General features: G+C 45.0%; 1 protein-coding gene across 1 annotated transcript in view; it reads right to left on the bottom strand.

Annotated features, from left to right (window-relative positions):
* Nucleotides 1–818: 818 nt before the first annotated feature.
* LOC110532237 (otogelin-like protein) overlaps nt 819–11163 on the bottom strand; it is a 65719-nt gene continuing 55374 nt past the window's right edge. Inside the window, exons 42-55 of the mRNA XM_036989435.1 lie at nt 9881–10066; nt 9437–9649; nt 7428–7532; nt 7226–7333; nt 6972–7073; nt 6754–6858; nt 6539–6579; nt 6366–6429; nt 6113–6291; nt 5181–5285; nt 4918–5037; nt 4770–4815; nt 2637–2716; nt 819–2561 (exon numbers count right to left, since the gene is read on the bottom strand). Coding sequence (XP_036845330.1) covers nt 2361–2561; nt 2637–2716; nt 4770–4815; nt 4918–5037; nt 5181–5285; nt 6113–6291; nt 6366–6429; nt 6539–6579; nt 6754–6858; nt 6972–7073; nt 7226–7333; nt 7428–7532; nt 9437–9649; nt 9881–10066 — 1655 coding nt within the window. The 3' untranslated portion in view covers nt 819–2360. The remainder of the gene's footprint in view (nt 2562–2636; nt 2717–4769; nt 4816–4917; nt 5038–5180; nt 5286–6112; nt 6292–6365; nt 6430–6538; nt 6580–6753; nt 6859–6971; nt 7074–7225; nt 7334–7427; nt 7533–9436; nt 9650–9880; nt 10067–11163) is intronic.

Below are 11163 nucleotides of genomic sequence, written 5' to 3'. Positions count from 1 at the left end.
TGAATAATTTACCGATCAATCAGTAATCAATGACGGATCAATGTGGTTTCCTGCCTCTTCAATACTTCACTTCTTCCTGGTGGAGGTCACTGGTATTTTACTGATGACGAAGTGTCATTAACATGGTTTATTTAGATGGTAATTATACACTGAGTGTACAAAACATTAGGAACACCTGCTCTTTCCATGACATAGACCAGGTGAATCCAGGTGAAAACTATGATCCCTTATTTATGTCCACTTCAATAAGTGTAGATGAAGGGTAGGAGACAGTTTAAAGAATGATTTTTAAGCCTTGACACTATTGAGACATGGATTGTGTATGTGTGCCATTCAGAGGGTGAATGGGCAAGACAAAGATTTAAGTGCCTTTGAACGGGGTATGGCATTAGGTGCCAGGTAGTTTGAGTGTGTCAAGAACTGCAACACTGCTGGGTTTTTCACAATCAACAGTTTCCTGTGTGTATCAACAATGGTCTACCACCCAAGGGACATCCAGCCAACTTGACAAAACTGTGGGAAGCATTGGAGTCAACATGGGCCAGCATCCCTGTGGAACACTTTCAACACCTTGTAAAGTCCATGAATTGAGGCTGTTCTTGAGGGCAAAATATTAGGAAGGTGTTTCTAATGTTTTGTACAGTCAGTGTATATACACACACATTGTTACACAGACCCCCACACAATAATTACACACTACCAGGCCAGAGAAACACAAACACACATCAGCACTGAACACACTGAGTCAGCAGGGGAGTGTGTGTGTGGAGGAGGATGGAAAGTTTTTCATTCATGCAAAAAAACACCAACCAGTCAGACACTGTTGAGTATTTTATTGTTCTATTCTGAGTGGTAACATCTGTGTGATGGCAACAGCACATACTGTATGATTACTGGCACAATGCTTCATAATAAACAACACAGCACATACTATATGATTACTGCCACAATGCTTCACAATAAACAACACAGCAGATACTGTATGATTACTAGCACAATGCTTCATAATAAACAACACAGCACATACTGTATGATTACTGGCACAATGCTTCACAATAAACAACACAGCAGATACTGTATGATTACTGGCACAATGCTTCACAATAAACAACACAGCACATACTATATGATTACTGGCACAATGCTTCATAATAAACAACACAGCACATACTGTATGATTACTGGCACAATGCTTCACAATAAACAACACAGCAGATACTGTATGATTACTGGCACAATGCTTCACAATAAACAACACAGCACATACTATATGATTACTGGCACAATGCTTCACAATAAACAACACAGCAGATACTGTATGATTACTGGCACAATGCTTCACAATAAACAACACAGCAGATACAGCCTTCTGTAGAATTACAGATCATCTACTTCCAGATGCTTAGGTGGATTAATAATTAATTGATTTAAATCCAAATAATTTTGTATAAAAGCTTTACATTTGTAATGAATCTTTTTTGTTCTAAGACAAATATTAGCGGCATATTAAACATGTCAGTCATCAGGAGAGAACTAGATCACTGACATACTAAATCAGCAGTAGTCCTGTCAGCTGGGACCAACTGATCTGAACATTATAAAGCCAGAGAGGACTAGCTAGTGTTACACACGAGGAGGAGCAGGCTACAGCAGTACAGATAGGACTAGTGTTATCATAGTACAGGAGGAACTGGTTACAGCCCTACACATCTGTAATGACAGGGTCACTACAACAGGCCAGCATACACCCTTCAACAACAGACTGAAGGAAGACTAAAGAACTCGCCTACCTGGAGTCTTCACCTGTCTGACCTCTAACCTTCCATCCTCCGTCCAACCTACTGTTTACCATACTGGAGCTCACATTGACTAGATCAGGGTAGATAGACTTTAGTTTTACGTTAAAAAAGACTGTAAAATCACCAGGAATTCAGCTAAAAATGACTTTAGTTTAGGAAATGTTTCCAAGTATTCCCACAAAAAAAAAGACGTGTCTCAATGTATGAAATGATTGTTATTTTCAAATAGCATTTATTTTTTGGCTTAGTTGTGGTCAATTTGCAGTGTAACTAATCAAAAGAGAACTATCACGCTCTCCCAGAAGCTTGGCTGGTGCATAAAACCTGTGAATTCAGACAAACAAAGAGGTGTAATGGGTTCACAAAATATGTTGCATAAAGCTTACTTCATTATTCAATATGTTACATTTTTCTACTGCATCAGGGATAGCGTACACAGATGTTTCGTCTTTACAGCCTTCTTCAGTGTGTGTACAGTGTACAAATTATTATAATAATTTTCCATGCCCCCGACCATCCTCCTGAATCTAGTTGCCTACCCCTGGATTACAGTAGATATCTTTAGTTCCATAGGCAGGAGCAGTCTAGAGGTTCCTGGAAGCTGTAGTCCACCAGGGTAGCATTGCGTGAGCAGTAGAGGGTGACGGAGCGGGATTGTAGTCCACTCTCTCTGCAGCACTTACAGAAGCGGGCGTGGCTGTTGATGTTGAAGTTAAAGATGGTGGCAGACGGACACTTCCCATCACACGAATACACTGTCAACTGAGAGAGAGAGAGGGGTGGTAAGATTTTATACTCCATAAAAAAAACATCTTATTGATACTGTCTCTCTCTTACCGGCGCGTTGCTCCTGCAGTCGTCTTTCCTGATGGTGGTTCGGATTGCTACACGCTTACACATCTTACCGTCCTCCTTACCTAAACACACATGCACACAGAGGAAACGCTGAGATACACGCAAGCACACACACAGCTTTCAGCCCCAGAGTCCTGTCATTCACACAGTAAAAGGCCTATTGAGCAGGACTCTTTTGCCTAGCAGCGGGGGCTCAGTTTAATTGACAGCCAGCTGACTGGGGGGCAGTTCTCATGCCAGAGACCCAGCTCCCATTGGCCACTGGCCTGAACTTAAACTCACTCTAGCCAATCGGGGATAAGACACAGGGGGCAGAGGGGTGGGGGATGATGGAATGTTGAGAGGTAGCAACATGGCGTCCAGCTCTACACTTGGCCAAACTCTCTGTATATGTGAAGAAATGGGGATGATTCTTACTCACATAGAGGATTCAGCACAGCAATAACATGTTGACACATTGGAATGGGGTTTTGTCCTGAGGAATGTTAGGTGAACCTTGACCTGTAGTTTATATGTATGGTGTGGTAGGGTTAGGACTAGACAAACACACACTGTGATAGGTGAAGGATGAGAGGTTGTGGTACCTGTGTCACAATTAGTACTACCAGTGAGGTTTATGGGGTGAGAGGTTAAAGATGAAAGGTGAGAGGTCGTGGTACCTTTGTCACAGTTAGTACTACCAGTGGGGGTTACGGGGTTAACGGTAAACGGTATAACACCGACTCCAGAACCTGGTAGCAGCGGCAGGAACAACAACGTCAGGAGAACGATAGGAGAACACACAGGTTAACGTTGGTTTAGAACACATTGAAAACACACAGAGGAATCAGCGCAGTGGCATGCACAGCCATGGGAGCCAGACAATGTTCTCTGAGACTGGGGAAGATAGCCAGATGGCCAAACACTCAGGATTACTACACGCTGATGCACCAAGGCTCATTCTCATTGACCAAACTAAACACCAAGCATCACCATTGGCCAAAATGTAACAAAAACAAGCATTCCCATTGGCCAAACTGGTAAAGCAGGCAAGCGGACAAGGAGGCAGAGCTGCTGTATTACTGGGAGAGCAGACTGGGTCTGTGTTCTTCACCTTTACATGCACAATTTGTGTTTAATGGGACAGTTCACCAGTGGTGTAAAGTACTTAAGTAAAAATATTTTAAAGTACTACTTAAGTAGTAATAATGTAGTTTTATTCCATACATTTTACCTGACATCCAAAAGTACTTCACAGGAAAATGGTCCAATTCAAGCACTTATCAAGACAACACATGGTCATCCCTTCTGCCTCTGATCTGGCAGACTCACTAAACACAAATGCATCTTTTATAAAGGATGTCTCAGTGTTGGAGTATGCCTCTGGCTATCCATACACTTTAAAAACAAGAAAATGGTGCCATATGCTTTGCTTAAAAGAAGGAATTGGAAATGATTTATACTTCTGATACTTAAGTATATTTGAGCAATTACATTTACTTTTGATATTTAAGTATATTTAGAACCAAATACTTTTAAACTTTTACTCGAAACTTTTACTCGAGTGACTTTTACTTTTACTTGAGTAACTTTCTATTAAGGTATCTATAATTTTACTCAAGTATGACAAATGGATACTTTTTCCAACACTGCAGTTCACTTAAAATACAAACTGCCTTCCTCTTATGGACATCTAAGTATTTTATGGATTTACAGAGTCTGTTTAGCTACAGTTTATCATTAGCATCATTGAGTTTAAAAGAAAATTGGAGTGGTAGGACGGACCACTGTTTGCATGCTGTTAATCTCCAGATAACTGTGAGTTATGATAATTTATCCACCAAATAAAGTATTTTCCAATCAACAGTAAAATCCTTCGTCAATATTATCATGACAGTGTATCAGGACCATCAGGCAGATCTAGGACCACCCCTACAGCAGAGGCTGCTGGGTAGTGTAGTGATTCATGCTGGTTGTTGCCAGCCAACCACAAGCTTTTACTCTGCTTTAGGCTGCTACAGGCCACACCCCCCAACCAGTCAGCCAATAAGCCCAACCGTTGCCAGGCAATGCCCTGCCCACCCCTGTGATTGACAGCTGAAAGCATATGAGAAGCAAATGTGATCGGTCACTTACACGTTCTGCAACAGCCGTCCACATAGCTCTGGACCACGCCCCCATTCTGCAATGATTGAAAAAAAGTTACAGACAGACCTCATTGTGTGTGAATGTTAGTGTGTGTGTGTGTGTGTGTGTGTGTGTGTGTGTGTGTGTGTGTGTTTACCTGAGTGCACTCTGTGTCGTTGAAGGGGGGGCAGACCACCCCTGAGGCCAGCACCACGGTTCCCCCTGCCGTCTCCACACAGTCGTACCGTGTACAGTTATCTACCCAGGAGCTCCCCGCCTGTTCACACACACACCGTCAAAGTTATCCATCCAGGATTGTCCTGTGTGTTAGGTAGATTATTTGTGTCTGTTTGGCAGTATTAGGTTGTGTGTGTGTGTGTGTGTGTGTGTGTGTGTGTGTGTGTGTGTGGGTGTTCTCACAGTGAAGACCTCAGTGGTTCTGTTGTGGATGTTGAAGGAACAGGAGACGTTCTTACAGGAGCCACAGCACACCTGAGGATCTGACGATGCTGCGTAAAGCTGGTGCTGAGAGGTGGGAGGGAGGTCAGAAGGGGGGGAGAAATCAGAAGGAGGGGGGGAGAAATCAGAAGGAGGGGGAGAAGTCAGAGGAGGGGAGAAATCAGAGGAGGGAATAAGTCAGAAGGAGGGGTTGAAGTCAGCAGGGGGGGAGATCAGAAGGGGGGAGGGAGATCAGAAGGGGGGAGAAGTCAGAAAGAGGGGGAGAAGTCAGAAGAGGGGGAGAAATCAGAAGGGGGGAGAAGTCAGAAAGAGGGGGAGAAGTCAGAAGAGGGGGAGAAATCAGAAGGGGGGAGAAGTCAGAAGGGGGGAGAAATCAGAAGGGGGGAGAAGTCATAAGGGGGGGGAGAAGTCAGAAGGAGGGGGAGAAGTCATAAGGGGGGGGGATCAGAAGAGAGGGGACAAGTCAGAAAGAGGGGTTGAAGTCAGAGGAGGGGTTGAAGTCAGAAGGAGGGGTTGAAGTCAGAGGAGGGGTTGAAGTCAGAAGGGAGGAGAAGTCAGAAGGAGAGGGAGAAGTCAGAGGAGGAGACAAGTCAGAAAGAGGGGGAGAAGTCAGAAAGGGGAGAAGTCAGAAGGAGGGGGAGAAGTCAGAAGAGGGGACAAGTCAGAAAGAGGGGGAGAAGTCAGAGGAGGGGACAAGTCGGAAAAAGGGGGAGAAGTCAGAAAGAGGGGAGAGGTCAGAAAGAGGAGAGAAGTCAGAAGGAGGGGGAGTCAGAAGGGGGGGTCAGAAGGGGGGAGTCAGAAGGGGGAGAGGAGTCAGAAAGGGGTCTGAAGGGTTTACGTAACTCTGATCAGGATGGAAGTTTGGAGTGTGTGTGAGAGAGAGAGAGACATACCGGGCCACACTTCTGAGAGCAGTTGACAGCGGACACGTCCATGGCGTAGTATCCGGTGTGTGTGTCACGGTGTGTCAGACAGTGTACGGTGTAACACAGCTCTCCTTCATAGTACTGAATCAGGCTCTGCCCTGGCCCCAGCACCGTGACTCCCTGGAACACACACACCTCTGCCTTCTCTACACACAGAGGTCAGGGGTTAGTAGCCTAGGGTGTGTTTGTGCATAGTGTGTGTGTATGTGTGTGTACTTACTGCAGGTGTAGCGGGGGCAGCCACAGATGCTTCTGCTGTCTGGAACCTCCACCTGTACCTCCCCCTGAGAGACCAGAGACGTTACTATGACACACACAAACACACACACACACACATGCACGCATGCACATTGCACACACAAACAGGAATATTCCTGAAGTTGACTGACTCACCACCTGACAGACTGGGAGAGAGCTGTCCTCACACTGGCATTCTGAGAGAAGAAGAGAGACTTTGTTTACTACAGAACTGGAGGCCTAGAACCATGCTCTGTTAGGACTACAAGATTTTTCAAAGACACAGTTCTGGGCATGATGGTATGTGTGTGCATTTAGATGTGTGTGTGCAACTATTGCGTGTGCAAAAATGTGTGTTTGTGTGTGTGTACCACAGCGGTGGTCGGGGCAGCAGTGTCCAGGGTGGGTGGTTTGGACCAAAGACAGGCCAGGAGAGCAGGTCAGAGACGACTCAGGACACAGGTTCACATCACACACTGCACACAGGAGAACACTGCTGTAAACATCAACCCTGTGTGTGTGTGTGTACATGAATGTGTGTTGTCTGTACAGCTTGTATAGTGTGTAGAGTAGAATGTGTGTGTGTTACCACAGTGGTATTGAGGGCAGCAGCTGTTAGTGGTGTTTAGATTCACAGCTAATATCTCGCCATCGGAACAGGCTGGGACGGGCTCGATACATGACTCACACACTGCAGAGAGAAGAAACACACACCGTTGGTCACTGACTGTTTTTGGCCGATCGTCGGTCCTCTACTTAAGGGCAACATCTACCCAAAGTTCAGCTACAGTAATGTTGGACGGAGACGGTCGACCCAGGAAGCAGTAGAAGGTCTGACCTTACCACACAGGAAGGAGTAACAGCAGGAGTTGTCCTCACGGACCTCCACGAGGAACTGATCTTCTCTGCACTCAGGGGCGGTGACGGGGGGACAGGCATGGGGGTCGCACTCTGAGACAGACCAATAACAAGGACTCAGTTATTAAACCACACCTATCAATACCAGTGAATGATTAAAGCTATTATCTTTTGGTTCAGTACCTACCACAACGGTACTCTGGGCAGCAGGACAAGGCACTGTAACCAATCACCAGCCGGTTCCCATTTTCACAGGGCGGAGCCTCACTCTCACAGATGGTCAGATTACACTCTGAGAGAGAGAGAGAGAGAGAGAGAGAGAGAGAGAGAGAGAGAGAGAGAGAGAGAGAGAGAGAGAGAGATGCAGCTTAAGCCCCACCCTCTTCAACATACATATCAACAAATTGGCGAGGGCATTAGAACAGTCTACAGTACCCGGCCTCACCCTACTAGAATCTGAAGTAAAATGTCTACTGTTTGCTGATGATCTGGTGCTTCTGTCCCCAACCAAGAAGGGCCTACAGCAGCACCTAGATCTTATGCATAGATTCTGTCAGACCTGGGCCTGACAGTAAATCTCAGTAAGACAAAAATAATGGTGTTCCAAAAAAGGTTAAGTTGCCAGGACCACAAATACAAATTCCATCTTGACACAGTTGCCCGAGAGCACACAAAAAACTATACATACCTTTGCCTGAACATTAGCGCCGCAGGTAACTTCCACAAAGCTGTGAATGATCTAAGAGACAAGGCAAGGGGATCCCGAGTGGCGCAGCGGTCTAAGGCACTGCATATCAGCGCTAGAGGAGTCACTACAGACACCCTGGTTTGAATCCAGGCTGTATCACAACTGGCCGTGATTGGGAGTCCCATAGGGCGGCGCACAATTGGCCAGCATCGTCCGGGTTTGGCCGGTGTAGGTCGTCATTGTAAAATAATAATTTATTCTTAACTGACTTGCCTAGTTAAATAAAGGTTCAATAAAAAAAGAAGAGCCTTCTATGCCATCAAAAGGAACATAACATTTGACATACCAATTAGGATCTGTCTAAAAATACTTGAATCAGTTATGGAAACCATTGCACCTTATGGTTCTGGGGTCCACTCACCAACCAAGAATTCACAACATGGGACAAATACCAAAAATATCCTCCGTGTACAACGTAAAACACCAAATAATGCATGCAGAGCAGAATTAGGCCGATACCCACTAATTATCAAAATCCAGAAAAGAGCTGTTAAATTCTACAACCACCTAAAAGGAAGCAATTGCCAAACCTTCCATAACAAAACCATCACCTACAGAGAAATAAACCTGGAGAAGAGTCCCCTAAGCATGCTGGTCCTGGGGCTCTGTTCACAAACAGACCCCACAGAGCCCCAGGACAGCAACACATTTAGACCCAACCAAATCATGAGAAAACAAAAAGATAATTACTTGACACATTGGAAAGAATTAACAAAAAAACAGAGCAAACTAGAATGCTATTTGGCCCTAAACAGAGAGTACACAGTGGCAGAATACCTGACCATTGTGACTGACCCAAAATGAAGGAAAGCTTTGACTATGTACAGACTCAGTGAGCATAGCCTTGCTATTGAGAAAGGTCGCCGTAGGCAGACCTGGCTCCCAAGAGAAGACAGGCTATGTGCACACTGCCCACAAATTGAGGTGGAAACTGAGCTGCACTTCCTAACCTCCTGCCAAATGTATAACCATATTAGAGACATATTTCACTCAGATTACACAGACCCACAGAGAATTTGAAAACAAATTCAATTTTGATAAACTCCCATATCTATTGGGTGAAATACCACAGTGTGCAATCACAGTAGCAAGATGTGTGACCTGTTGCCACAAGAAAAGGGCAACCAGTGAAGAACAAACACCATTGTAAATACAACCTCTATTTAAGTGTATTTATTTGAGCTTTTTGCACAACGTTACAACACTGTATATATACATAATAACACTGTATATAGATCATAATATGATGTCTTCATTCTTTGGGAACCTGTGTGAGTGTAATATTGTTCACTTTTTATTGTTTATTTAACTTTTGTTAATCCATTTCACTTGCTTTGGCAATGTAAACATATGTTTCCCATGCCAATAAAGCCTCTTGAATTGAATTGAGAGAGAGAGAGAGTCGATGGTATATGTAGGTGTCTAAGCATGCATGTGTGTGTCCTCACCACAGATCTTCTTGGGACAGCAAGCCCCCTCTTCCAGGACATCCAGTACGTACTCTCCCTCCCTCTCACACAGCGGAGTGGGACTAAAGCTGCAGTCAGGTTCTACTGCCACCACAGAACCGTTCTCCAGGCAGCGGAACAGACAGCAGCCACGCAATGACCCATTCCACACCTCCCCAGGGGCCCGCGGAGACCCCTCGTTATCCGTACACACTACAAACACACACACAGACACACGTATCAGTACACTCTAAAAAACACAGAAGCAGAAACATAACAAGAGTCATACAGAGCACAAGCTCATAGAGCTGACATACTAGAGAAGACGTACACTGACATAGAGATGACATACAGCTGACATAGAGCTGGCATACAGCTGACATAGAGCTGACATACAGCTGACATAGAGCTGACATACAGCTGACATAGAGCTGACATACTCACCACACTGCTCCTCTGTGACGCAGTAAGTGGAGTCTGCTCGGTGCAGGATGGTTCCAGAGCGACACACACACTCCTCTCTGATGTGGGAGCAGGTGGTCTCCTCATAGAACTCTCTGTTCTGACAGGTCCGGGTGGTACAGGTCGACACACACGCCTGGTACTCCCTACCTGAAGGACACCTCAACGCTACACACACACACACACACGTACGCACAAGCATGCACAGACACGCAAACACACACACACACACAGACACACTGCTGTTGTTGTGACGTCACCAGCTAATACAGACACTGTTCACCTGATTTAGAATTCCTCACAATCAAATGTCGACCACATTATCTACCAAGGGAATTCTCTTCGATTATAATCACAGCCGTATATATTCCCCCCCAAGCAGACACATTGATGGCTCTGAACGAACTTTATTTGATTCTTTGCAAACTGGAATCCATTTATCCGGAGGCTGCATTCATTGTAGCTGGGGATTTTAACAAGGCTAATCTGAAAACAAGACTAAAATTTTATCAGCATATCGATTGCGCAACCAGGGCTGGAAAAACCTTGGATCACTGCTATTCTAACTTCCGCGACGCATATAAGGCCATGCCCCGCCCTCCTTTCGGAAAAGCTGACCACGACTCCATTTTGTTGATCCCTGTCTACAGACAGAAACTAAAACAAGAAGCTCCCGCGCTGAGGTCTGTTCAACGCTGGTCCGACCGATCTGATTCCACACTCCAAGACTGCTTCCATCACGTGGACTGGGATATGTTTCGTATTGCGTCAGACAACAACATTGACGAATACGCTGATTCGGTGAGCGAGTTCATTAGAACGTGCGTTGAAGATGTCGTTCCCATAGCAACGATTAAATCATTCCCAAACCAGAAACCGTGGATTGATGGCAGCATTCGCGTGAAACTTAAAGCCCGAACCACTGCTTTTAATCAGGGCAAGGTGACCGGAAACATGACCGAATACAAACAGTGTAACTATTCCCTCCGCAAGGCAATCAAACAAGCTAAGCGTCAGTATAGAGACAAAGTAGAATCTCAATTCAACGGCTCAGACACAAGAGGTATGTGGCAGGGTCTACAGTCAATCACGGATTACAAAAAGAAAACCAGCCCCGTCACGGACCAGGATGTCTTGCTTGTTAAAAAAGTTTGAAAAAAGTTTGAAATATCCAATAAATGTCGTTCCACTTCATGATTGTGTCCCACTTGTTGTTGATTCTTCACAAAAAAATACAGTTTTATATCTTTATGTTTGAAGCCTGA

Source organism: Oncorhynchus mykiss, chromosome 1 (assembly GCF_013265735.2).
Source record: "Oncorhynchus mykiss isolate Arlee chromosome 1, USDA_OmykA_1.1, whole genome shotgun sequence".
Lineage (NCBI taxonomy): Eukaryota > Metazoa > Chordata > Actinopteri > Salmoniformes > Salmonidae > Oncorhynchus > Oncorhynchus mykiss.
This window is presented reverse-complemented; position numbering and strand designations above follow the sequence as displayed.